Here is a 27,571-nt window from a genome sequence, read left to right as displayed (position 1 = left end):
GGAATCCGCCTACAATGCAAGAGACCTGGGTTTGATCCCTGGATTGGGAAGATCCCCTATAGGAGGTCATGGCAACCCACTCCGGTATTCTTGCCTGGAGAATCCCCATGGACAGAGGAGCTTGGCTGACTACAGTTCATGGGGTCACAAAGAGGTGGACATGACTGAGCGACTAAGCACAGCACAGCACACAGCACACATGTATTCTTTTAACAGCTGTTAAGTTACAGTATAACACATAGATAGTAAAACTAAACAAGAAAGCACACAGCCAGAATCGCTTCCTATCATTTTTTATATTCCCAAGGAGTAGCCTCCAATTATTTTTTTAATATAAAATATATTCTTTTAATTTAAGTTTAATTCCATATAGTCCTATAGAACAATATTCCTATGAAAGTATATAAACACTAATTTGCATTCAGTGTAATATTTTGTTTATGCACAAAAGTCAACTAATCCTTTCAGTGAGATGTTTTGGTACTATGAGAGTCTTCATTGAAACAAACTTTTAGGAGAAGAATTCATATTAGGAATCAGAAACTTCTGATACCATGACAACTTTGTGTTGTAACAGTGAATAATTTAAACCCATGTAATAAATGAACACACACAAATAATACACATCCATTAACTGATGGATGGCGCAGAAAATAGCAATGTTTTTGAAACCTTGAAAGAATTTTCAAATTAAATTTTCAAATCAAATTTTCAAAGCTTTTCTCAAAAGTTTCAACTACTTTCGACTCCAAAGGAAACTTGAAGAGATCAGAAATTTCTGTACCAACCTGCCTTTTGCTGATTTCTGAAGTGGCTCTTTTAAGGTTCAATGACCTTGAAAATCTCAGGGCCTTCACTGAATCTTTCCGAGAGGTTCCAGAAAAGGAGTAATATCTCTTTGCAGGTTTCCTTGTCAATCTGTCTGCCATCTCAGTCCATCAGAAGGCAAAAATCCACGGTGACTCAGGTTCCAAAACTAACTACAGAAAAAAACAAAAATGATCCCCCAAACCCAGATATAAGCCCTGTGTTTCGCTCAGTCCTCTAGAAAGGGCAACAAATGAGAGACAGGTGGGAAACACAGGAAAGAACCCTTTCCATATATGTAAGCCCCCAGGAAGACGAGAGCTTTGCATAGGGCAGGGAGACCAAGCACACGGCTTCCTCTGCACCAGACGAAAACACCTTCCACCAGTTAAACAGTCCAGAAGTACTTGTCAGGAGTGACACAGGGTGTAACAACACACCTAGGAGTCAGCAAGGTGTGAGTAAACACAGCAGGTTCAGAGAAGTCTCTTTAACTCATTCCTTGCCAAAACAGACAGCTGGTGCCAGGACAGGACGGAGCCCCAACCCCTACTTCAAAGGCAGAGCCCTCTTAATTAGCAAACACTGTTTTCTAAACTCCTCAAACATTCTCTTCTTCCAATGAATGAGAACTGAAGCGATCCAATGCTCAAATACTTTTACCCAGAAAAGTATAGGACAAAAGAGTCACAGGAGAAATGAACAGGAGTCTGGAATACCTGTCCTCTGCCCCAGAAAGGAGAGGAGGGTGTTTTACATCCTTTCCAAAGGCAGCATCATACCTTCAGCTTGTCTCAAGTCCAGCTGAATGAAGCTTGAGTGGGAGGAGGGGTCAGGAAAATGAACGATGAAAACTCAGAGAACTCAATCACAAATATTCACAACACAACGAATGTTCCTGGCATGGTTAATACTAGAGTCTCCCACAAAACTCAGTGCTGTGGGACACACACAGCCTAACCCAAGGACTGAAAGGAAGTGCAGTCAAGGCAATATTTTTAAACTTAGCTCATAATCCTAAGAGTTCATTTTTGTAACAAGTGGTGTAACATTATTGTTTTTAAAAACACACATATACCAATCATTAAAGAAACTACATAACTGTAAAAACTACATAACCAAACATTAGATTATACCAGAATATATAGCTGATAAATCATACAAGTACAAGAACTTTAATGGGGACAATACTAAACAAAGCAATCATCTGCTATGTCAAATGAAGGTAGAATTATCTTTACTTAAGGCTGCCGCTCTGTAAGAGGGAAAGTCAGAAATGGCACACAGGATTAGAACCTTTCATCTTCCTGTTTTACAATGGATGGTGAAAAGTAAGCATTTGTCTATTCCCTTCAATATCTCAAGTTCTGCCTGGAATGGAAGGGGTGCTCAAAAAACACATCTGAGCTAAATTAAAGAAAATGATGCTGTTATTAAAAAAAGAAAATGTAAGCACAGCTAGGTTTCAGTCTCAAGTTCCTAGAACTGAGAAATCTCTGCCAACACTACACACTGCTGCTAATAACAAAATGCCTGAGAGCAGTCAGCATTGGACTATCCCCTTAAAAAGAAGTGTTGCTTCATATTTTATAAGAAATTAAGCAATCTATTGGGCATTTCAATGGAGGGACTATCAAAATTCTGAAATACAGGATACAGATTATAGGATCCCGCTATTCCAAGTGAGTTTCTGATTTTAACTACATGCTTTTATTGTATTAAATAAGCTCTTTCCTAGGAGACAATCATGTCCAGACCATCTAAGATCAAATGGTTACAGCATTCACACATTTCTGTGCATGTCTTAGAAATAATACTACCAGTCTTGTGTCTGAGGCGTCATCTCCCTGAGCTGTCTCTTTATAGCCTTTTACACTCAGTTGTTTTCCTCAATATCTAAACCTAAAGTTATTCTAATTCAAACGTTTTGACTCAGAAGAATTTAAGGAGTTTCTTTTCCACATTTTAATACTAATTTCTAATTAAAATGTTACTAGTATTTTCCATCACAGTGAAGGCAAGCAATAAGATGAGAGTGTGCAATCTTGGAGGAACCAATAAAGGTGACCAGAATGACTGTAAACTTTGCCACATGGAAATACTATTTGTCACACGCCTTTAGATACCATCTATTCTATGTAGTAGCTATTTCCAAATTCATATCTCCAACTACGATCTTCCCCTTGAGCTTATATGTCCAATGACCTACTGATGTCAAGTAGGTCAATGTCAATGTCTGTTTGGATGTCTCACTGGCATTGCAAAATCAGTTCAGTGTCTCAACAGGAAGAAGACTTGACTGTCCCCAACCCTGAATCCTTATTCCACTTGTGACATCTTCCATGTATATGAAATGGAACCTCTGTATACCCATCTTGCTCCAGTTAAGACTCTTAAATCATTCTCAATATATCTTCTTTGCCCTCACTCCTCACACCTAGAATGCATTCTTCCCAAATCCACCTTCTAAAATTATCTCTCTGTGTCACCTCTCAGTTTCACAGTTTAATGGCTTTCTATTGAATTTAGTAGCTTAATGTAGTCCTCAATACCCGCCTTCCTCTCCAACCCCACCATTTCCCCTCTCCCAGCCGCTCACTGCAACCCAGCCACACTCATCCCCTTCAGATCCCGCATCCTTTTTTCCATTTCAGGTTGCTGCTCCCTCTGCCTCCAGCTGCTCCCTCTGCCTCTGGCTATTCCCAGATCTGCTCCTTCTCATTCACTGAAATCAGCACACCTGTGTCCTGAGAGCTGTCCTTCCCACCCATGCTCCACTACAGCCAAGACTCACTGTCTTCAGGGTCTCTTTTTCTCACTGCAAGGAGAGCTTTGTGAGATAAGAGGACATCATACCACAAATATGCCCTCAGTACCTCCATCTGTTTCTCCAGTATATTAGAGACTGAAAAGCATTTGTTGAATGGGCGTCAGAAGGATGAAATGAATGAAGAAATGAGTGAATCTGTAAGATCTGCTTAACCTTTGTTCAAACAGATGCTGTAATCTTAGTCTTACATAGGAACATGGGGCATCAATAATTGTGATAATAATCAATCATTTTGATAATCATTGTGATACAATTACACATGACAAAACTTTTGGCATTTGAATACTCATATAAGATTACATACAAGTAGTCTGACAAAATTAAATATAGTAGTTAAAATCAATATTTTTACTAGCTAAACTAGCCTCTTTCTCCAACCCCAACCAGCAATTAAAATGTTTGTTATCTGAGGCCAGGCAGGATCCCAAGGAAGTGAAAGAGATCTGCAGGTTTAGAAAGTATATTTGGTTTTCCCACTGCTCAAACCAAGGACACTACCATACCCAACTCCCAGGGCTGATACAAAGTTACATCTCTATCCTGCTATGATATGTAGCATATGAGGGTTCAGTTTTATTAGTTGACTTATTTTGGAATTATAAGAGGGTCAAATGATCCACACTTTTCCTATTTTCCTCCTTTTTTACTACACAATCCAGGAAGGGAAAAAAATGCTTTCTATCCTTTATTAATAGTTGCATGAATGAATAGGATGATCATGTTTATCATTTATAATTACTTCTCCAAAATCATTCAGAAAATATCAATGAGGAAGAAGCCAACAGTCACCAACCTTCCTCCTTTTTTTCCTTTTTGTGATGATAACAGTTTATTGTACATGTGAAAAGTTGAATTTTATACATTGCACTTGAGATATGAGAGAAAGGAAAACCTACACAAAACATTTTAAAAGATGAAAGTTGTTATAAAATACCTTTTCACAGCATTTATTCAGGAGTACTTGTTTTGAGATGTGCTGTTTTTTCTGGAGAACTGTCAGTGTTGGCCAAGTAATATCTTAAAACCATAAACAAGGCCTTCCTTCCTGTCCTTCCCCAGCTTGAGATGTAACTGACATATGACATTATGTAAGTTTAAGGTGTAAAAAGTGTTGATTTGATGCACTGATTATACTGCAAAACAATTACCACCGGAGTATTAGTAACATTTGTATCACAGCACATAATTACCATACCTTTCTTGGGTGAGAACATTTAAAATCTACTGTCAGTAGCAACATTCAAGCATGTAATACAATATTACTAGCTCTAATCATTATGTTGTTCTTATTCATCTTAACTGTGTACCCTTTAACCAACATCACCCCTTTTTTTTTCTCCCACTTTCTAGCCCCTAGTAACCACCATTCTTTTAATCTCTGCTTCTGCAGGTTTGGCTTTTTTTTGGTTTCCATATACAAATGAGATCGTACAATACATATTTGTCTTTCTCTGACTTACTTCACTTAGCACAAATTCCCTACGGTCCACCCATGTTGTCACAGACGATGGGATTTTCTTCTTCCTTACGGCTGAATAGTACTCCTGTGAGTGTTTGTGTGCGTGTAAACGCTCTTTTGTCCATTCATCCATGGATGACACTGGGGTTGTTTCTATATCTTGGCAACTGTGAATAATATAGTACAATGAACATGGGAGGGCGGATATCATTTCAAGACAGTGTTTTCATTTGATTTACATAAACACCCAGAGGAAGGATTGCTGGATACTTTGGTAATTTTAGTTTTGATTTTTTGAGAGTTTTACATGCAGTTTTTCCCTGCAGCTACACCGGTTTACATTCCAACCAACAGTAAACAAGGCCTCGGTCTCCCTTTACCCCACATTCCCACCAAAACCTGCTGTCTCCTGTTTTCTGATACCAGCCACTCCGACAGGCATGAGCTGATGCTGTGGTTTTGAGTTGTGTTTCCCTAATGATCAGTCATGTTGAGTACATGTTCGATACCTGATGGTAATTCTGCATGTCTTCTTTGGGAAAATATCTATTCATTTCCTCAGTCCATTACTTGACCCAGTTGGGTTTTGTTTTTGGTGTTCTTTTTTTAGTTATTTGAGTTATTAGATAAATGGTTTCCAAATATTTTTTCCCATTCTGTAGGTTGCATTTTCCTAATATTGGTAGTTTCCTTTGCTGAGCAGAAACTTTTTAATTTGATATATTCCTACTCATTTATTTTGCTTTTTGTTGCCTTTGCTTTTGATGTCAAAACTTTTGGTTTGTTTGTAAGAAAATAACCTATTTCCCCCCTCAGCTATCCCTGAGCATCTATTTCGTACCAAGTTCTCTTCAAATTGATAGAAATACTAAAGTAAGTAAATAAAAATGAATATCTATAGAAATTATTTTTATAAAACAAATACCTAAGATAGCCCAGCTTATATGTTTGTTTTTGAATCATTAGAAGGTGGTATTTAAGAATGAATAGTTACCCTAATCCAAAGATGGTAGCAGCAACAGTGATCAAGGATGATCAAATTACCGTTTCCTGTGGTCTTATTTTTGCCAAGCACAATGCTGAAACCTTAACACAAATTCTCAGGTTTAAACTTAATACAAACTTACAAGGTAATACAATTACTATTCACCATTTAGAGATGGGAAAACTGAGATTACAGAGATTAAATACTTTGCCAAAGGTCATAAAGAAGTCAAGATTTACCACAGGTCATTAAGTCAGGCCAGGATTCAGACAGGAGCACTGTAGCCTCTTAGCCACCCCCCAGCAGCCACCCCCAAGATGCCCCTTGCTGATGAAGCAATAGAAAAGCAACACGCAGCAGACCAGGGAAGCCAGCCCCAGCCTACCGTTAACAATGATAACTTACCCCCACTCCCCCTGACTCACCGGTGGCCCCAGCCAAGCTAAGTCCTCAAAGCCTCCCCCAGGAAGGCTGCCCAGCCATGATTCCACAGGCAGCCCCCACCAGCAAAGGTCCTACTGCTTCCGTCCCCCTCAGCTAACTCCCCTCACCCACCACCACCTCGGATACACCTGGCCCTGTGCTCCCCGACCCACCCACCCACAAACTAATGAGCAGTGGGTGAACCAGTACTCACGAAATAATTAAATGTTGGGAAATAATCCCTTCGAATTAATTAATTAGACATTTGGTGCTCTGTTGGCATTTAATTTAAATATTTTCTTATTTAGAACCTAACTCAAATAAATCCATTTAGGAGGAAATTAATCAAGTCATCTAGTTAAATGAAGTCTATTTATACAAATTATTTCAATTTCAAGTTAGCAAAGTCTTTAAATCATCGCTATGCCAATTCACACACAAGTTTTGTTTTTTGGGGTTTTTTTTGTTTGTTTTTTTTTTTTTTAAGAAAAAAAAAGGATGTTCCTATTATAACCTAAATTTAGAACTGACTAATGCTCTCTTCATATTGGAATTAGGCAGAAGGAGAACTACAGAGAAAGTGAAAAAAAGAAAGTAACAAGATCTCCAGTTATTCACCTATTCCACCCTCAGAGATAACTATTTCAATTGGTCCCTTAAAACCTTTCCAAAGATGTATAATTATTTTCATTAAAATTAGACTATATTTTCAATGCTGTTTTACTCTGATTTTTTAACAGTTTTATATCAGATTCACACATTTATCTGTGCTTTGGTTCCAAATATTCACCTGACAAACTGATCCTCCAGGGCACCTCAACCAGCTAACGTCAGGACTAAATCCTGATCCCCCACCTGGGTCCCCTCCAACACTCCTGACCTTGGGGAATAATCCCACCATTAAATTTACCTATTAAGCTACCTCAGATCTGCCTATGCACCTACTTCCCACTTCACCACCAGATCCAGCCTCCATCCATCTCCCATCCCCCACGAAGCCCACCAACTGGCCCCTGGGACCACTATGCCTCCTGTTCATTCATTCCTTTCCACTATGACTCCTGTTCATTCATTCCTTTCCACTATGACTCCTGTTCATTCATTCCTTTTTTACCTTTTTGCCAAACCACCCAGTTTCTAGGATCTTAGCTCCCCACCCAGGGATAGAACCTATAACTCACTGCTTTGTAAGCGCAAAATTTTAACCAGTGGACTATCAGGGAAATTCGCCCATTCATTCTTGACACATTCAACTGGGGATATTTCTCAAATGTAAATCTGAACACCTAACACTTCCTTGTTCTCACCTGGCTATCCTTCAAATTCCAGCTCACTCACATTTTTTTTAAGTATTGTTTCCCCCTGAGCATGGTCAGGGGACTTTAATCATGTATTTCACAGGACCGTTCCTTTTCTTCAAAATCATTATCTATCAGTAAGTCTGACTCTCATAATAGATCCTAAGCCCCAAGAAAGCAGAAAAGCACAATGTCTGACACACAACAGGTGTTCAGTCAATAAATAGGTTAAATTAACTAAGAATAATTTTTAAAAATATATATCAAAAGTCTTATCCTTCAAGGGAGATTATTACATGTGTTGTCTTTTCATTATTACTATTATTACTATTATTATTCAGCACCCTGGTTTGAAAACTTCTCCACTTAAGCTTTCTTCAACAGCAGGAGGGGCACTTGGCTTTGGTTCAAAAATGCAGTTTTAACTTGTCTATTCCACAAATGTCTCTGTGCTAGCTTCCACTGACAAGTGGAAATGGTTGCTTGTCCACAATGCCAATACATTTTAAAAGTTTCTTTTTCTCAATATTCTTCTACGTTAGGACACTGGCCAGCCAGACTGTCCCCCAGAGAATCCTGGCTTCTTTCCAACAAGCAGCAGACAGCTGGCTCCACAGCAACCAGCCCTTTGACAACCCAGACCCCATTCTAAACAAACAAACTCTGCAAAGAGTTGAAATTGCTATCCCATCCAACGTTCCTACAAAGAGCTAGACATGGATAAATGAAAGATATTTCCCAAGGTCATCACCAAGATAGAACCACATGACATCATCCTTGGTCAAAACAAAACTACATCCCAGTGTGACAGAGGAAATGCTTGATACCGCATCTTGAATCACCTTCAACACCGAAGACTTAGGAGAAGACAATACTGTGAGTGAGAAAGACTCTCTTCCTGCTGACTGCTCCCCCACAAAGCATCCTTCCCCAACTCTAAGTGCTGATCACGTCTGCCTGAAACGTCCATTTCCACCCTTCAGTCAGTGTAAGGTGCCAGCTTGCAGGGAGAAGTAAATGCCCAGTATTCCTACCCAGACATCTATGTACCCAGTTTACTAGAGTTTACAGAGGGAATGACAGGAGGGACAGAGAACTAGGAGAAGCTCAGAGATAGTAAATAATAAATAATGGAGAGCAAATCAGGAAGAAATTCAGACAAAACATAGTGTACCATTCAGGAAGGCTTGAGTTACCGCTGCTGTCAACCGTGCTAGAGAACGCGTGAAAGCCACTTTGGTTTTTCACAATCTGGCAGGATGTCAATGAGAAGACTGAGAATCAGATTCTGAGAGTAAACAGACCGGCGTAACAGCACGTGCAGGCTGACTCTGTACCCTGTCTGGAAGAACCAATGTCCAGAAGAGAGGAACACACACAGCACATCCTCATGCTCAACCTAACTCTAGAATATTCTGTGTCTTTGGAAATCAAACCTACTCCAGGAACCCAAGACAACCCACACTCACACCATGTTGAATACATCTGGATAAGCCCTGGTATTGGAATCGTATAGGCACTGAATGAAAACTTCTCGGTGCTATGCATTGAACTTTAATAACTAAAGGATAGTGACCAAAATTACAGCTAAATAGATACTTCCATTTTCTTATGTGATCATTTGAATTATTTCCTGTTAATCCTAATTTCCCTGTTAAAAATATTTTTTCATAATTTTACAAATTCAATGACCAGGTATAAAATCTGTATCTCTGAGTTTGCCCTTTTACGGAGACTGCCAGGAGGACAAGCCAATGAAGTCTTGTCTTCACAGTTTGGGAGCAAAAACAGCACCTGGGGCACTTGAGGAGTTGTTGCTCAGTCACTGAGTTGGGTCCATCTCTTTGCAACCCCATGGACTACAGCACACCAGGCTTCCCTGTCCTTTGCTATCTCCCGGAGTTCGCTCAAACTCATGCGCATTGATTCAGTGATGTCATCCAGCCATCTCATCCTCTGTCACCCTCTTCTCCTCCTGCCCTCAAACTTTCCCAGCATCAGGGTCTTTCCAATGAGTTGGCTCACTTGAGGGGTGGAGGGTATAAAAGGCAGGAGCCCAGAGGAGTTCCAAAAAGCAGGACTGTTTTTTTTTTTTAAAGAAGGATTATATTATTTAGAAGATTGCTTTTCTAACCTAAAAGCAAAATAAGTGGCAAGATTCTTAGTCAGAGAACCTGCCAAAAAAAGTTGAAAACACTCCAAGGTGATTATACAGAATCAAATTTCAGAACCATGGAAAACAGCCATGCAGCTGACTACACACAATCCCTCACTTTGAATAACTTTATCACTTCAAATAATACTTTTCTTTGAACTCAAAATAATACACAAAATAATACAACAATCACCCAACAACACTCATGTGGTGCTGAGATTCTGGATTAGTTATATTTTTTTAGTTACAACTTAAAAGTGGGTCCATGAAGATGATCCTTCAAAAACTGAAATTAATTATACACATACACATATTTGGACTTCTCTTATGGCTTAGATGGTAAAGAATCTTCCTGCAATGCACAAGACCTGAGTTCAATCCCTGGGTTGGGAAGATCCCCTGCAGAAGGCAATAGCTACCTGCTCCAGTATTCTTGTCTGGAGAATCCCATGGACAGAGGAGACTGGTGGGCTACAGTCCATTGGGTCACAAAGATTTGGACACAACTGAGTGACTAACACACATGCACACACACACACATTTAAATATTTTGGAACAAATAAAACAATGATTTAAAAATTATTTTAGTCAGTGGTATTTTTCTTTTTGAAAACTAAATTTAATCTATATGATATAAAGTTGTCTGAAAACTTATTTCTCTTACTATATTTTAAGTATTTCTTTCTCAGGTTAAAAATATATTTTTTGACCTATAAAGGATATATAAAAAAAGATTCCAGAAAATCCAGATTCAGCACCATCAAATTTACATAAGAATATAAAATCTAAAACAGTTTATTAAGTACCCTATGATTTTAATATGCAACTGTTTTAGATCACAGTTGGCCTTATTCTCTTTCTCCCTCTCTCTTTTTTCTTTCTCTCCCCCTGCCCCCACCTTCTCTTTCTCTCCTTATCTCTCCCTCTCTCTTCCTCTCTCTCCAAACACCCACCAAAAAGACCATATACTGGGCCATAAAATAAGTCTCAATAACCCAATAGCCGAACACCTACGTCTCAATACCGACTCAGAATGTGAACTGTGTCTGAAGTGTGAATGCTGATGGGGGTGCTTCGTGAACCTGCCAGGTGCTATACCATCCTGCTCCTATGGCAACTGCGGTTCCGACAACACACCAGGGCGAGACACAGCACGGAGGCAATCTCAGAGCCAATTCTTACTCCCTCTCTTTACTTGGACATAAAGTCAAAATGTAGAGTGAAAAGGCACCAACTTGGGGGAAACCTACATCTGTGCTCAACACAGAAAAGAAACAGTATGCAATTTCCTGTAATAACTGATAATGGAAAAGAATATATGCACAAGTGTAACTGAATCACTCTGCTGTACACCTGAAACTAACACAAAATTGTAAATTAACTATGCTTCAATTGAAAGGAAACAGGTGAAGAAACAGGCATGCTCATCACTGCTGCTGGGGGCAGGGACACACCCTGGACCACAGGGCCTCCTCCACAGAAATCCAAGAATCCAAACCAGGAAGAATGAACCAGCACAAAACTCCCTAAAACAGAACACTGTGCAGTTCTGTCAGCAAAGCCACCATCAGTGGACATGGAAATATGTTTATAAGCAACTCCAAAAAGGCAGGCTACTACTCATTTCCTCCTATTTAAGAGAAAAAGTGTGTGTGTGTCTGAAGGAAAAGAGTGTCAGGAAAAGCAAAGCCCACTCAAACAGCATCAGTAATGAGGTTCAGGCAGCATTGGGCTCATGGGTAGCTATGTCCTTGCCGGTATTTTTCTCTTTCTGCACAAGAAGCCATATTATCTTACAGAAGAAAAACAACCAAGAAAAGAAAAGAAAGAAGAGGAAGGGAGAAGAAAAAATATTAAAAGATCAATACAACATTAGCTCATCTCTTTGCAGCATTATGACTGGGAAAGGACACCTGTTTAAATCCTTCATAAATCTCTGTAGTTGTCTAAGCTCTGGAGCTGAGCTGCACAATAAAATGATTATAAATTGGAATCTCGAGAGGGGCTTCTTCATGTGGATTGCAGCAAAAGGATTTGAGAGCCTCTAGCTCCTGGAGCCTCATGAGAAGAACGGACACCTGGAGAAACAGCAGCAAATCACATATGGGCAGGAAAGTTCTGTATTTTCAACACAAGGTGCTCCCAGCCCACAGGAGCTGCAGGGTACAAACCCCACTATGGCAGGTGCTAGTGAATCAAATATCCTTGACGTTACACAATATCTGGAACCTGGAAATTTTCCTTTTCCTTAAGATTTCAAGAAAACACATAAGACATCAAGCGGTTCTGAACCAGGTACCATGCTAACTGTCGGGAATGCAGGTGTAAAGAAGACGCAGCAGCCCACAGCCCAGGAGGCAAGGGGCCGGTGGCTGGAATGATCACCTGGGAGGAACAGGAGTGATCGCTGGGAGAGTCACCTTCCTTGATCCCATGACGTAACATCACTGCGGAGCCCACCCTGAGCTATCACAGGCCGTGATGACCAGGTGAGGATGCGGCGGCCAGTCCTCCCCATCATCTCACTGCCAGACATGAGGGGCGTGGCCACAGCCTGCTCAAGTCAGCACCTCATCCAACCAAGAATTTGCACTACTTTGGTTGTATCACATGCAATCTCTTGATCAAGCCTATTTTTAAACTCTGGTAGAGTATCATATTATACATGTTGCCAGCTGCAGAATTGGTATTGCTTATCTCAGCAAAAGAGATTGTTTGCATGGAAAGATCAATGGCACTCATTGACTTTCTAATACTTCACACTTTTTGAAATGTTTGGTTTTTATGTGATTATATTTAAAACTTCAGTAAATACTGAAATAAAATCATATTAACCAGCTGCCTAAAAAAAAAGCGGGAGGCGGCAGGGGAGGATTGAGAGGGGTGGAATCTGTGAATTCCTGTGCCAGAGCCCAGCATCCCATCACACTCCTAGCACACCCTGAGTCATTCCTCTGCCCCCTCCCTCAGTGAGGACAGACAGGAGGTGGGTCCAGGCCATGGCTTCAGCGCTGACAGTGAAGATGGTGTTGCAGTATGACAGTACCCAAAGAGGAGCTACAGAGGAAAGGGTGGCTTCCTGGAAGCCAAGCCCACTGGGAGGACGCTGGAATGTAGCCAGGGAATGCCAGCCACTAGGATCAAAACAGAAACGATGATCATAATGACAGGCCTGAGTTGTCAAGAAAGATGTTACGTTTGGTGAAAATAAGGGGGAAATGGCATGGAAACGTCTTAACATGTTTCCATTTAAAATGCTGCAATTTTAAAATTTCCAAAACCTAGTATTGAGTCCCCAGGGTTCAGGAAAGCAAAGATTCATGACACTAACGATAAAACAAACAAACCAGTATGAGTGGCCCAAATGCTCTTTAAAATAGTTCTGAAACAGAAAGGAAAGTGCTCCCCTCCACCCACACCCTCCCCAGTCTTCACAAAATGCACCAGAGCTGCTTCCCTGGACTTGAACTCACTCTGTCTTTGTCATCTGCCACATCACAGAGGATGTCATCGAGATCCAGAATTCCTCCATCTCCGTGTTCCAGTCGATGCACTTGTATCCAGTAGCTTGGATCCTGTATGAGAGTATACGGCAAGTTAGCACCACCAAAAGGGAACGCAACAATTTAAACTGGGATAAACTCCTGCCATGAAAAGGAATTGACCTCATCAACAATACGGCACTTGATTGAAAATTCAGGTGGCTCCCTATGTTTGAGTCCATTTTGCTTTTTTTTATGATGGAGTCACTCATGCATGTACACCCCTTTGGCTCAGACACTGATATACTATTGTGATAGGAGCTGCAGAAACCAGCACAACTCACGGCACACAAAACAGTAATTCCTCTGAAGTATGCTGAGTTTCCCATGGCCCAATATGAAATACTTAATAATCTCCCCAATCCAATCTATTGAGATATTCTAATAAGCAAGCAACACATACTGTGTGTCTGAAAAACTCTTGTTGCAGCCTATCTGAAGAAAAGGAGGCTGTCTGCCTTGGTGGCTCTAAGTAATCACTACAAACAGGTCTAAAATATACTGATGCAGAAGAATGTTAAGACCACAAATGAACAAAGCAAGCTCAGAACAGCGTGTGTGCTTGAGTCTGTTTTATAAAGACAAAATTACATACGCTCGTATGTGTGCATAGAAAAATGTCCCCAGATATACACACCAACAGTTTAATATTTATCCCTGAAGGGTGGGGCTGGGGAAGAAAGAAGACAAAGGACTTCATTTTAAGTGTTACACACTTCTACCTGGGTGTGTGTGCACACTTATGCATGTACACATATATACATGCACACCCACACATACACACACAAAATATATACCCCAGAATATAACATCAAACCAAGTTCTAAAATGACATGAGGAAAAAACATAGCTGTTTTTCAACTTCTACAATCATTCTCATTTGTATATTCAAAAATGAAAATACACTAAACTATAACCTTTGCCATTAGCTACTGAATCATCCATAGCACAGAATTACTAATAAAAAGTTCAATTCACATTAACACTCTATTTTACCAACTTAAACAGTGATGTCAGGTACAGCTCTTTCTGAGAGGAAAGGCTGGGGTGGAGGAGGCACAAGATTAATGACAGTTATTAATAAAAACACAGACTGTGGACCCTACCCCGTATCTACTGACTCAGACCTTCCAAGGGTGAAGCCAGGGACTCCAAAGCCCTCCAAGGCAATCATTAAAATGGAACATGTATTATCAATCCCTGTCACTTTTTAATCAGCACAGAAAACAGTTCAGGTTCCAGTTCTCAAAGTTATTAAACATGACCACTATGCCAACACTCCACAGTTGCTCTGCACGCACCCTCATTTATCTGGACTTCTTTAAAAGGAAATTCAGGGAATTCCCTGGAGGTGCAGAGGTTAAGACTCAGCACTTTCAACCGGGGAACTAAGATGCCACACGGCCAAAAAATTTAAAAAGAGAGATTCAGTACTGAAATCAACTGTTCATCCAGAACACAGAGAGTAAGCTTGTAGAACACACAAACGCATGTGCGCGCACACACACACACACACACACCCCTCTCTTGGCATCCCCTTCATACATGGGCCTTATTCGGCTAATTCCCTGGTTATATTAATCACGTCACCTAGAGAGTTCTTAGGAAACCCGCTGCTGTTAGTCCAGCCAGGCTCCAGAATTTTTCATTTCTAGATTTGTTGAGCTGTTAAAGAACAAAGTCCTGAAACAAACTATACTTCTACTCTTCCTTCCCAAGTGGCATTCACTCTGCAACAGAAATGGGGAAGAATGAATAACCCGGGGGCTGAATAAAGAGAAGGTGGTCCTTCATCATCAAATCCAGCCATTTATCACTGGTCCACCCTGTCCTCCACTTCCCCCAAGCAGGATGACCTAACCAGCTTGAATATCCGCTTTCATTTCTGAAACACTTTTATGCACACAAAGCAGCATGGGTGCATGCTCAGTTGAGTCTAATCGTCTGCAACCCCATGGAGCCCACCAGGCTCCTCTGTCCATGGAATTTCCCAGGCAAGAATACTGGAGTGGGTTGCCATTTCCTACTCCAACACAGAAGCAGACTGACCTCTAAAATGTAGCTTATAAAACACGTTCTTAAAGCTTCTTGACCCTCCTCACTCTTTCCACATGAGATCATAATCTACTGCTTTTCTATAACATTTGGAGGTACTCCCTGGAAATAAATTCCCTCCTAAAGATTTCCCAATCTCTTAAACTGATACTGGAGAACCTACCACAGTCCCGCCTCCTTCACACCACTTCGCCTCTCGCAGCCTGCACTGTGTCCTGTATAAATGCACCCCTCCCCACTGTGCCCAATGTTTGGAGCCCCACTTACCCCCCAGGCTGACCACTTCCATCCCTCAAGACTCCTCAGCCATCCTCTTCCCCAAGAGCTTCTCCTGACTGGAACATCCCAAGAAAGGTTAAAAGTCTATCTCTAGCCTTACTGTTAAAGTTCCTAAAAACTGTTAACAGTATGATGCAAACTAGCATATATCGGATGGATAAACAACAAGGTCCCCTTATATAGCACAGGGAACTATATTCAATGTACCTGTGATAAACCATAATGGAAAAAAGTATTTTTAAAAAAGAATGTATATATGTGTATGACTAAATCAGTCATACAGTAGAAATTAACACAACAGTGTAAATCAACTATACCTCAATAAAATTAATTTTTTAAAACCATAACAGCATGGAAAATAGCACTCAGATGTCAACTCAGAGTCTTCAAAAGTTGTTAATATTGTATTTTTGCAGATGCGAAAATAATTGTATGAAATCTTCTATGGACCCTACTTTTGTCCTTGAGCTACCACACTTTGATCCTCTTGATAGCAACATTTTTTAAAGATCCGTCACCTCAGATTCTTCTTCTCCTATAGCCCCACCACAAGTGCCAAGACTGCCCATCGAGGTCACCAACAGCCTCCGTGTTGCTAGCAAGTTCTCAAGACCCATCTTCCTTGGTCTATCAGCAGAATCTGACACTGCTGGTCACTCCCTCCTCCTTGAAATATTCTCCAGACTTGGCTGATCATCCTTCAACTGTCTGATCAGGGTGTGTCCAATTCTGAGATTCAGTTGTTGATTCCTGCCTCCAGAGAAGTCCTGATTCAGAGGTCAGCTATGCCAAGTAGCCACGACAACATGTCAAGGCTTTCATCAGGCTGGTACTTACTAAATGTCACTCTGAACCATGTGCTGAATGGAAACAACCACTTGGAGAGAAGACACAGAGTGGAATCATCAGTAATCCTAACAGAGCAAAGGACACTAAAAAAAGTCAGATCTGAGCAGCACACATGAAAATTACCTCCTCCCACAAGAGTATAAAACCAGGATGCTTTTCGCCACTGAGAAATACATCTCCTCGGAAGAGCTCTCTCTCAGGAGATGTTAACTGACAGCCTTCGTCCACACAATTCTCTCTAAATACCCAGAGGACTGGCTGTATTTTCAAGGAATGGTCAAGTACCCAGGAGAAAAACTTGTTTTCTAAACAAGCTGGCACATACTCGTTGATTCCACTTCACAGTAGTTTTCACTAAGAAGTTTGAAATAATTAATAGCAGAAATCATTGCTGTCCTGGCTATAGCAACTTATACATACAACTAAACAGAAAGCAGTGATAAGCCACTTTTAAAAATGCCAAAAACATTAATTCTACAATCAGTAGACTTGTCATTGGATTAAAAAACAAATGTGACACATACTCAATTTTTTTAAAAGGTTTCACTTACAGTATAGGCATAAAAATAACCAAAGATCTGAACAGCAACAATAAGTTTACATTATGAAAAAAATCCAGAAATGAGAGACAAGGTTCACAACAAGTGGCTAGATAGAGGACCACTGCTGCTCCTGCTGCTAAGTCGCTTCAGTCGTGTCTGACTCTGTGCGACCCCATAGATGGCAGCCCACCAGGCTCCCCTGTCCCTGGGATTCTCCAGGCAAGAACACTGGAGTGGATTGCCATTTCCTTCTCCAATGCAGGAAAGTGAAAAGTGAAAGGGAGGTCGCTCAGTCATGTCCAACTCTTCACAACCCCATGGACCGCAGCCCACCGGGCCTCTCCGTCCATGGGATTTTCCAAGCAAGAGTGTTGGAGTGGGGTGTCATTGCCTTCTCCGGGATAGAGGACTAGCAAGAAGCAAATGTCTCCACCAGGCAACACTCCCCAAGATGGATCAGAGCCCAGAGAAGAAACCAGGAGACAAACCAGCACACAGAATCACTGCTTCTTGCCCAAGATGACTGGGGAAAAGATGGAGGGGATAGTTCTATGATTGGCTAGAAAGAAAACAGAGATTTGATAAGGTGCAAACTGCAAAGAATGCTGATGTCACTCTATCCCAGGACACAGGAAGAGAAACAGAGGAGGGAAAATCATAATGAAAGAATGATCCCTACCCAAACTTCAAGAAATCTCTCACCACTCCACAAAGAGCATCACCACACTGTTCAGTTCAGTTCAGTTGCTCAGTCCTGTCCAACTCTTTGCGACCCCATGGACTACAGTACATCAGGCCTCCCTGTCCATCACCAACTCCTGGAGCCCACTCAAACTCATGTCCATCGAGTCGCTGATGCCACCCAACCATCTCATCCTCTGTTGTCCTCTTCTCCTCCTGTCTTCAATCTTTCCCAGCATCAGGGTCTTTTCAAATGAGTCAGTTCTTTGCATCAGGTGGCCAAAGTATTGGAGTTTCAGCTTCAGCATCAGTCCTTCCAATGAATATTCAGGACTGATTTCCTTTAGGATTGACTGGTTGGATCTCCTTGTAGTCCAAGGGACTCTCAAGACACCACACCATACAACAAGGTAATGAGCTTTTTCAAGTGGTGACACACAAGTGCTACATGTTTTACGCCCACGTGAGCTTCAAGAAAACCATCTGCAAATAGAAACGGTACCCTACTCTTGCCTCAATCACGGTGTACAGTAATGGTCTATATCCTGTGAAATCTTCAAAGGAGAATAGATTTGTAAACGTATGACTAGAAAATTCACATTGATCCAAAAAAAATTGAGTATACACACTGACAATCATGACCTACTGTGAGAAATTAAAATTTATCAGCTAAGAAAAAAAAAGCAAACCGTTAGAAACAGACAGACCATGGGTCATAAGAAAATGAGACATATAAATGATTTGTGAAGGTTAAAGAAGGAAAGGAAACATGTATACCTCCAGGTGACTCATGTTGATGTACGGCAGAGGCTTCACAATACTGTGAAGCAATTTTCCTCCACTTAAAAATAAGTAAGTTTAAAAAATGCTTTGTGAGTTCTGAAGAGAAAAAGATTACATTCAGTGAGAAGATTTGGGAAAGGTTGGTGGTGAGGTTTTAGAAGAATCAGATCCCAGAAGAGGGAGGCATAGAATGAAGGAATGAAGAAAGGAAGGAACTTCCACGAAGTAAAATACAAGTCACCACAACAAAGGCAAAAGCAACCCGAAATCAGAATGGGTTGGACCTTTTTAAGAGCAACACCAAAATCTGTATAACAGCACAGGGACTTCAAAACTCGTAAGAGAAATGTTCTACAACATAGAATTCTAGACCTCACCGACCGACTATCAGAAAAGCATGAGCGCCGGGAGAAAACAACATTTTCAGAGACGAAGTGTCGCCAAAAAGTTACCCTCTCTCTGTCTCAGGTGAGTCCTAGAAGATGTGTGCCGACAGAGACCTAACCATGAATGAGGACATCATGGCACGTGAAGCTGGGGACAGACCCATGAGAGAACGCACAGGGTGCTTACCAGGGGTGGGAAGGGCAGGTCATGGTGGAAGCTGTCGTCAGACGAGGCCGGGAGAGGACCCCATGCAACTCAACGCAATGAGACGCTACTTAACAGCTGGCCAAGCTGGGATGGAATTAGCTGCAAGTTCACAGAAGACCAACCAAAGAGGGGTGGGGGGCAGAATTGTTCATTCCAGAGAAAACACACAAGTTGTCAAAGAATAAGTAATAAAGGTATCTTACATGGTTCAGCTCTGAGCAGTTTTAAAAGAAAATAATGTGACATCAATCTCATTTGTATGTGTGTGTGTGAGAGAGAGAGAGAGAAAGAGACAGAAATCCAAGAAGTGGTTGCAAGAGAGGGAGGCAAAGCACACACAGCGTAGTGAAACAGGGTTAAATCTTCCACACTGAGTCAAAAAACAGACAAAAAGAGGAAGTAACATAACTGTTCACACAGAAATATGGAGGAGAATGTGGAACAGACCAGGTTCAAAGTTGGAAACGACAACCTCTCTAGGAGATGCCGCTCTTTTTCATAAGAATCCTGGTAGAACCACTTGACTCTGCACATCTATAATGTTCAGAAACCAAAAGACATTGTTGGAAAACATCCTTAAAATAATGGGCATGGTGACACAAGGCTTCAAGGTTAGCATGTGTCCATCCTATGAGCCAAGGAAAGTTATGTTGCAGAGACAAATGAAGTCACTGGTAATGACATCACAAATTGCATATTCTCTTTAAAGTCAGTAGAACAGCAATATAAAGTCAGTAGGATTGATGCCTCTTGCTAGATTATCTTGCTAAGTATCCTTCCAATCTACTTAAAGCAAAAGCAAGAAACTTTAAGTATGTTGTAAAGTTTTTTGTTTTTTTTTTTAATGAACATTGGTAGTTCAAGATAGACATGATATATTTCCCCCTCAGTATGGGGTTCTAAGACTTATGGGGACATCAAAATCCACAGATGTTCAATCCCTGGTACAAAATGATGTAGTATTTGTATATAACCTACCACCTCCTCCTGTATACTTTAGATGATGTATAATACCTAAAACAATGCAAGAACTGTGTAGTCATCTGTGTGGATGGCAAATTCAAGTTATGCTTTTGGAATTTTCTGAGATTTTTAAAGATATTTTCAATAGAAATCTATAGATCAATTGATCGATCTCTGCTGCCCCCCTTTTTCCACCCCAAACCACACCCAGCACTCATGACACCACCACAACACAGCAGAGCAAACCACAAACCTGCTGCCTCCCTTGAAGGGTGGATGGCTTCATTTAATATGTCAATCAAAAAAGAAAAAGGCAGCCTGAAACCAAAGGTGAACTCCAACCTCAAGGAAATAACTGCCTGGCGTTCTGCTTTATTAGAATCAGCACGTAATCACTCTACAGTCGCACATTAGCCCAGTAATATGGGAAATCAGCCCATGATCGACGTCTGTACCTGTGACATTACTTTCATAACAGCAAAGACATCACCCGAGCCACGGATGCTCCCCAATTCCTGCTCCACCCCATGGAAATCACCTAACAGAGATCACAGAGTTGGCTTGGGACAGAGCCAAGGCAAGAATGAGAATGTGGTAACCCCGAGTGAGATTCGCATTACATTCGTGTGCACTATCTAACGTGATGGGAGGGTTTATAACCCCTATTTTCAGATGAGAAAACTTAAGACTCAGAGAGCATAAACTCCTGCCAAGAAGTCACAACTAATAAACGCTGTCAGCCAAGACGGCCGCAGGTCTGCCGATGGTTCCTGGCCCTTTCTAAGACCCAGACGGGCGGTTTCCAACAGCAGCTGCACAGTTTATTGTCTTCCTACAGCCCGTCCTCCCAATCTCTTCCCAATAGAATCATTTTTTAATGTTTCACATAGTGAGTAGGTCTGTAAAATATTTAATAGAAAAGTTTCGATTGTTTAAAAAAACCAAGGTTGCAAAACCACTCACCTAAGTATTATTTTACAGTCTGAACCTTGTCCTAGTTGAAGCAGTGGTTCTCTAAGTAGGATTCCATCCCAGATCAGCATCACCTGACTACTAGTCAGAAGTTCCAAATTTCAGCTCTACTGAATCACAACTTCTCAAGGCTGAAATGCTTTGTATTTCTTCTAGGTACTATTGTTAATTATGTTTTAGCTCATAAATTCATGGGCTAATGCCCCCATGAACACCTCTTTTCTTTCCCACGCCATGTGGCATGCAGGATCTTAGTCCCCTGACCAGGTGTCAAACCCGTGCCCCCTGCAGTGGAAGCACGCTGTCCTAACCACTGGACCGCCAGGGAAGTCCCATGAACATTTCTTAAACAGATGTTTGTTACTACATCTTAAAAAAACATCATCATGAATACATACATACAGATCACATAGATGGTTATATATGTATTCACAGCCAGTGTCAGATACAAACTCTTTCTCAGAATCATTTCATCTCAAAGCTCTCCCGACATTCAAACATCAACCTCTCTCACTGCACGTGACTTTGGGAGCTGTCTGAGTTCCCCAAGGAGCTTGTTTTAATTGCTTGCCAGGAAATTTTAATGCAATGAATAAAAGGATGTCCATTTGGGAATAACTGATAACTAAACAATATTTTTATCAAGTCCTATTTTAATTCTAATTTATGAAGCTTTTATCCCTTATCTTGCCCCTAAAATCAACATTTTGTCTTCATTCCTACTGGCAGTACCATCCTCCTCTGACTTAACCTAATCAAGCCATAAACCTCACCTCCCCACAGAAAATACAGGGACAGAAAATCAAGTCAAATGACACCAGACAAGTCCAGAATATGAGACCTTAAGAACACAACTGCACTGACTTCTTTTTTTGAAATGCACATTATCTAGTATCTAGATGCAATGTATGATACTGGAGTAGATCCTGCATCTGGAGAGAAATTTTATTTAAATAAAAAGCTGGGACAATTGAAAAATCTGTCATATCGTGACAAAATTGATAAATGGAAAATTTCCTGGAAGTGATCAGTACGTGACCCAGGAATTTAAAATGTTTGTCTACAAGGTCAAGACGTATATAGAAAATCAGATGTTTTAATAAACAGTAGTACAAAATAGGAAACCAGCTACACACCCAACAATTAGAAATTGATGACATATAACCCATGAAACACTGTACAGCAATTTAAATGCTGTGCACAGAACACCATGAAAGGTAGCATCTCATCTTTAGTCTGAAGTAGAGTCAGCAGCCATAGGCAACGGGAAAGAACTGCTAAACACAACTGGCCACCCTTCTGATTTTCCATAAGAAACATATATGTATAATTTTATAATTTTATCACCTTAAGTAACAAGTGAACACATCCCTTCCTTTCCCCTTCCTTCCTCTCTTGTTCTCAGTAGTGGAATCACCTGCTAACTCATCTCACTACTTCCAGGCTCCTCTCTTAATTCTCTCCACATCCTGAGACTACATTCATCTTCACAAAACACCTATTTCATCATGTCCCTGCCCTGTGATGAGTCACTTCCACTGACTCACTATATCCTAAACACTAAAACCCAACATCCTCGGCCAAGCCCTCAACACTCTCCAAGCCTGCTTTTCCGGGCTCTCTGTGGATCCTACCCCAGGCACCCAGAGCCAAGCCCGAGACAGAGCAGGTGCTCAGGCAACACTGGTTCCTTCCCCTCCACACAGCTGAGAGCATTCACCCCACGATTCCAGTGACCCAGGCTGTCCGTACCTCTCCCGACCAAGATCGTAACCACCTCCCCTGTGAAATGCCCTCCAACCCCAAGGTGTTCATCTAGACCACAGATGTGTCACATAATCACCTATTTCCTTGCACATGCATGGTGATATTTTTTATCTCTAGATAAGTTCCCAAATGCAGGGATCATCTTCTTCTCTTTAGCACAAAACAATGAACAAAACACCACGCTGCTGCACAAATAATGTATAAAATATGTATAATAAATAACCCAATTGGACAAAAAAGAAATTTCAACAAGACTTTCTCAGAAAACTAGAATCCACAAAGAGGTTTATGCTCCCCTAACCACCAAAAGAAACCCCATGGACACGGGTACCTTGTTGGGATCAACGCTCCCTTCATCCTGTATCCTCTGACTTCAGAGCTCGCTCAAGTACCTCAGTGTGACTATCCTGGCTGACACTCCAGATGGCCTGAGCTGTGGGGGAAGAAGCCTTCCAGGTACTCTACCCTTCCAATGTAAAGGAACCCAATTTCCTGCAGAAACGCCTTCATGCTCATGCGCAGAGCTGCGTCCCCAGCACCGCTAGCCTGGAAGACCGGGCAGAAGTTGAGTTTACGCTGGTCACACCTGCTTCAGTTCAGTTCAGTTCAGTCGCTCAGTCACGTCTGACTCTATGCGACCCCATGAATCGCAGTACGCCAGGCCTCCCTGTCCATCACCATCTCCCGGAATTCACTCAAACCCATGTCCATCGAGTCAGTGATGCCATCCAGCCATCTCATCCTCCATCATCCCTTTTCCTCCTGCCCCCAATCCCTCCAAGCATCAGAGTCTTTTCCAATGAGTCAACACACCTGCTTACAACCTAGGAAAAGGAGAGCCAGACAACAGCTTACCGGGGCCAGCCACGTTCTCCACGATTACGTCCCAGGGAGGGTAAGGATGCCCAGGGCAGAGGGTGTGCAGTACTGTCTGTCACCTGATGGGCCAGAGGCACCGGGAAAGGGTGTGAGACAGTAAATGAGGCTGAGACCCAAAAACCAACATGGACCTACAGGAGTGTTCTCCCCAACTCCAAGCCTCTCCTTCCAGGCCTGGGGACCACCAGAGAGCTGAAGGTGGGCACCTGCACTGGGCCTCCCTGGGCCTCCCTAACCCTCCCCTGACTCCACGAGGGGCCAGCCATGGGGCCGCTCATGCACAGCAATGGTTTTCAGGATATTCATTCGTGGTAAATGCTTCCGGCTCCATGAGCAGGTGTGAGGCCAGGGGAGCAGGAAACCCAACCTGTCTGAGATCATGGAAGAGGAAAGGGCCTTTCAGCTCAGATGTCACTCTGGCTTCTCAGTGACTGCTGTGCACTTTTGGACGCACTGCTTCTTGCACGAGGACCAAACGGATTTGTCAGGAGGACACATGAGGAAGGGAAAATCTGATCAGGATAGAGTCCTTTCTTTTCTTTCTTTCCTTTTCTTTTTCACTTAGAATGGAAAAAAAATAATAATAATGAAAAATATATAACCCAAGTCTACATGTATATAGACTTGACTAACTTCAGTTTAAGGAAGTAATGTTTTACCCCCAGTGTTACCTATAAAGACATACAGATTTAAGAAGTATGTCATTCCAGCCATGCACCTGGAAGTGCTGGATTCCAAGCTGCAGGAAAAAAAGCAAAAAACCCATAACCATTAAAGGGCTTCCCAGGTGGAACTAGTGATAAAGTGCCTCCAGATGGCCTGAGCTGTGGGGGAAGAAGCCTTCCAGGTACTCTACCCTTCCAATGTAAAGGAACCCAATTTCCTGCAGAAACGCCTTCATGCTCATGCGCAGAGCTGCGTCCCCAGCACCGCTAGCCTGGAAGACCGGGCAGAAGTTGAGTTTATGCTGGTCACACCTGCTTCAGTTCAGTTCAGTCGCTCAGTCATGTCCGACTCTATGTGACCCCATGAATCGCAGCCTGCCAATGCAAGAGACATAAGAGACCCCTGGGTTGGGAAGATCCCCTGGAGGAGGACAGGGCAACCCACTCCAGTATTCTTGTCTGGAGAATCCTATGGACAGAGGAACCTGACAGGCTACAGTCCATAAGGTTGCAAAGAGTCAGACACAACTGAAGCGACTTAGCACACACATACAACCATTAAAACCAGGCCTCAGACCCCTCAGGGCAGAGACCCACCCTGGGGCATCAGCAGCCCACAGCACCTGTGCAGATCAGGCAACAACTGAGATCTTCTAAAGTGAACTAAGATGCTGAATGTTTTTCTATTGTTTATAAAGAAATAACCAACCTAAGAGATCCTCAAGGTTCTCACACAGCTTCACAAAAGAAAAATGTCCCCTCTCCTATTTACTCTCCAACCAGCCAACAAGAGAGGCTGACTCAGACCAAAAGGAATTTCTCTGACGGAAAGAAAGCCTCCCTGAAACATGATAAACTCTAATAGTGCAGAATTCTAAAACAAACCAACCAAATTTGACCCCAAAGCAGCTCTCCACTCCCCCATCCTATGACTTAATCCAAAAACCACCTCCCAGTTTTTCTTTAAAGATGTTATCTCAAGTTGCTTAAAAATCCACAATTAATTCCTTACATCTGGCAGTACCCAACCGGACTGAATCAGAAGAATGACTCGTGAACTAATAGAGGAGACTGTGAGGAAATGGTAGGTTTTGATAGATAACTTGCACCTACCTGGGGTCTCCTTTTTAGAAGCCTGGGCACGCGGCCATCCAGACGCACTCTGTGGCCCCTACACTCAAATGCGGCATAGCCCTCGCTGCGCAGGGTCCGGCGAGGAAGGCTACAGCACCACATCGCAGGGGTGGCCCCAAGGTAAGGGACAGCAGGTGCTGGTGCTCAGAACGCAGCTCCAACTGCAGGCACTCGGGAGGTGGAGGGGCCTGTCCCAGTGTTTCCTGGGGCCGCTGAGGCCAGAGGTGGAGCACCCTCCTCCTCCCAGGACACTCCCAGCATGGGTCCAGGGCGGGAGCTATGATGGTATCTTCAAAAGATGTGCCAGAGACCTGAGTCCCCTCAGAGTCTCATTACCATGGACATATTTGCAGGCGAGGAACACGCATCAGCTTTCAGGATGATTTTCAGCAGAGAAGAGAGTGACAGACAGACAAAGCACACAGTCACCACGAACACCGAGACCCAGGCCAGTGAATGCACGGGATCTCCTTGTCACTCAGACTTGCTGTAGCTCGTTGGTACCCTCCTGGAAACTCCATGGAAAGCTCACCCAAATGTCAATTCCTGCTAACATCCACCTCAGCACAGCATCAGTCTCCGATCTCATTTTGTCTCCCGCCCTGTCTCTCCACGGCACTCACGACAACGTCTTGAAGATGTGCATGTTTCACAAAATCACCCTAATCAAGCCTCAGGACCTGATCCACACACTCACGGAGCATCTATTCAATGGCAGGCACTGAACAGACACAGGGCTACAGCAGCAAATGGTCCCTAGTCCCAAGTCGCGTAAACACAGCCCCACATCCCAGAACTCATCGGTGTTACTGGTGATTCCATACCAAAGGTCAATTTGTATTCCTTTACTAACTCATCTGTTTCCAAGTGTGTTGGCACTTAAAATTTTTCCTTGAAAATCCCTAGTGTGACTCACAAACTTATCTGGCTTCATCTGGTCAATTTCAAAGTCATTTGAAATGGAATTTGAAAGGGCTTCAAGATACCTTATGAAGTATGTGAGCAGATTATAGAGGTTAACGCCGTATCATTTCTTAATCCCTTAGATACACGGTTAGTTTGCTGTCCTTGTAAAGTTTTCCTTTATGAGGTATTTGAAATTTAGTTAACTGTGCCTTCAATGTATTACTTCTAAGAAAATATGGTACACAGTGTTCCCAAAGAAACAAAACAAAATGTTAACCAGTGCAATTGAAGCACTAAAACAGGAAATATAGCAGGCACAGACCCAATATATTCTGCATCATACCTGAAGTCTCCGATAAAAATCCTGCATGGAAGCAAAGAAACAAATTAGCTGTTTGGGAACTCAGGCAAAACCTAATTATACAACTAGTAATTAAAGCATGAAATGGACTACCTCAAACAACAATACAATGTGTCACTATAAACTTATCAGACAGGGCGGGAAGACAGCAAAACAGAAGCAAAGCTGGTTTGTGAAGCACTGAAGATGCACAGATACAGTGGCCCAGGCACAAAGGCAGAGCTTTAATGACATAGGCAGCCAGTGGGCACGTAGCCTGTCTACCAAGAGCAACAACGAAAAGGCAGTGAAAAGACCCCATGGACTCAGTGGCCCAATGTTGCACAGTCATTTCCTGTCTGCAGACACTCAAGGCCGTGTGTGTAGCAATGAAGGAGGTAAGTTGTCACTGAGGGTCACACACTGCTCAAGCAGACACAAAAATTGAACACACTCCAAATAGCTCTCCTTTTCAAAGTGGAAGGAAGATAAGCATTTTCACAACCACCATAATCTGATCTTGAAAGCAACTCGTCATACAAAATTAAAACTACCTAACCTCCCCTACCTACAACATCCTCTGCTGAGCACATGTTTACAGACATATGTCTGGGCAGTAGCAGACTTCTGAGCTGCCGATCCATCCACCCTTCCAAACACAGG

The 27,571-nt window shown here is 42.1% G+C and overlaps 1 protein-coding gene across 19 annotated transcripts in view; it reads right to left on the bottom strand.

The window, feature by feature from the left end:
* PARD3 (par-3 family cell polarity regulator) overlaps nt 1-27,571 on the bottom strand; it is a 601,769-nt gene that overhangs the window by 495,437 nt on the left and 78,761 nt on the right. For all 19 annotated transcript variants that reach the window (XM_061435906.1, XM_061435890.1, XM_061435900.1 and 16 more), the window contains exon 2: nt 13,431-13,532. In XM_061435906.1, coding sequence (XP_061291890.1) covers nt 13,431-13,532 — 102 coding nt within the window. The remainder of the gene's footprint in view (nt 1-13,430; nt 13,533-27,571) is intronic.

The sequence above is a fragment of the Bos javanicus genome, chromosome 13, assembly GCF_032452875.1.
Source record: "Bos javanicus breed banteng chromosome 13, ARS-OSU_banteng_1.0, whole genome shotgun sequence".
Lineage (NCBI taxonomy): Eukaryota > Metazoa > Chordata > Mammalia > Artiodactyla > Bovidae > Bos > Bos javanicus.
Note: the sequence above shows the minus strand (reverse complement) of the source record. Positions and strands in the feature narration are given on the sequence as shown.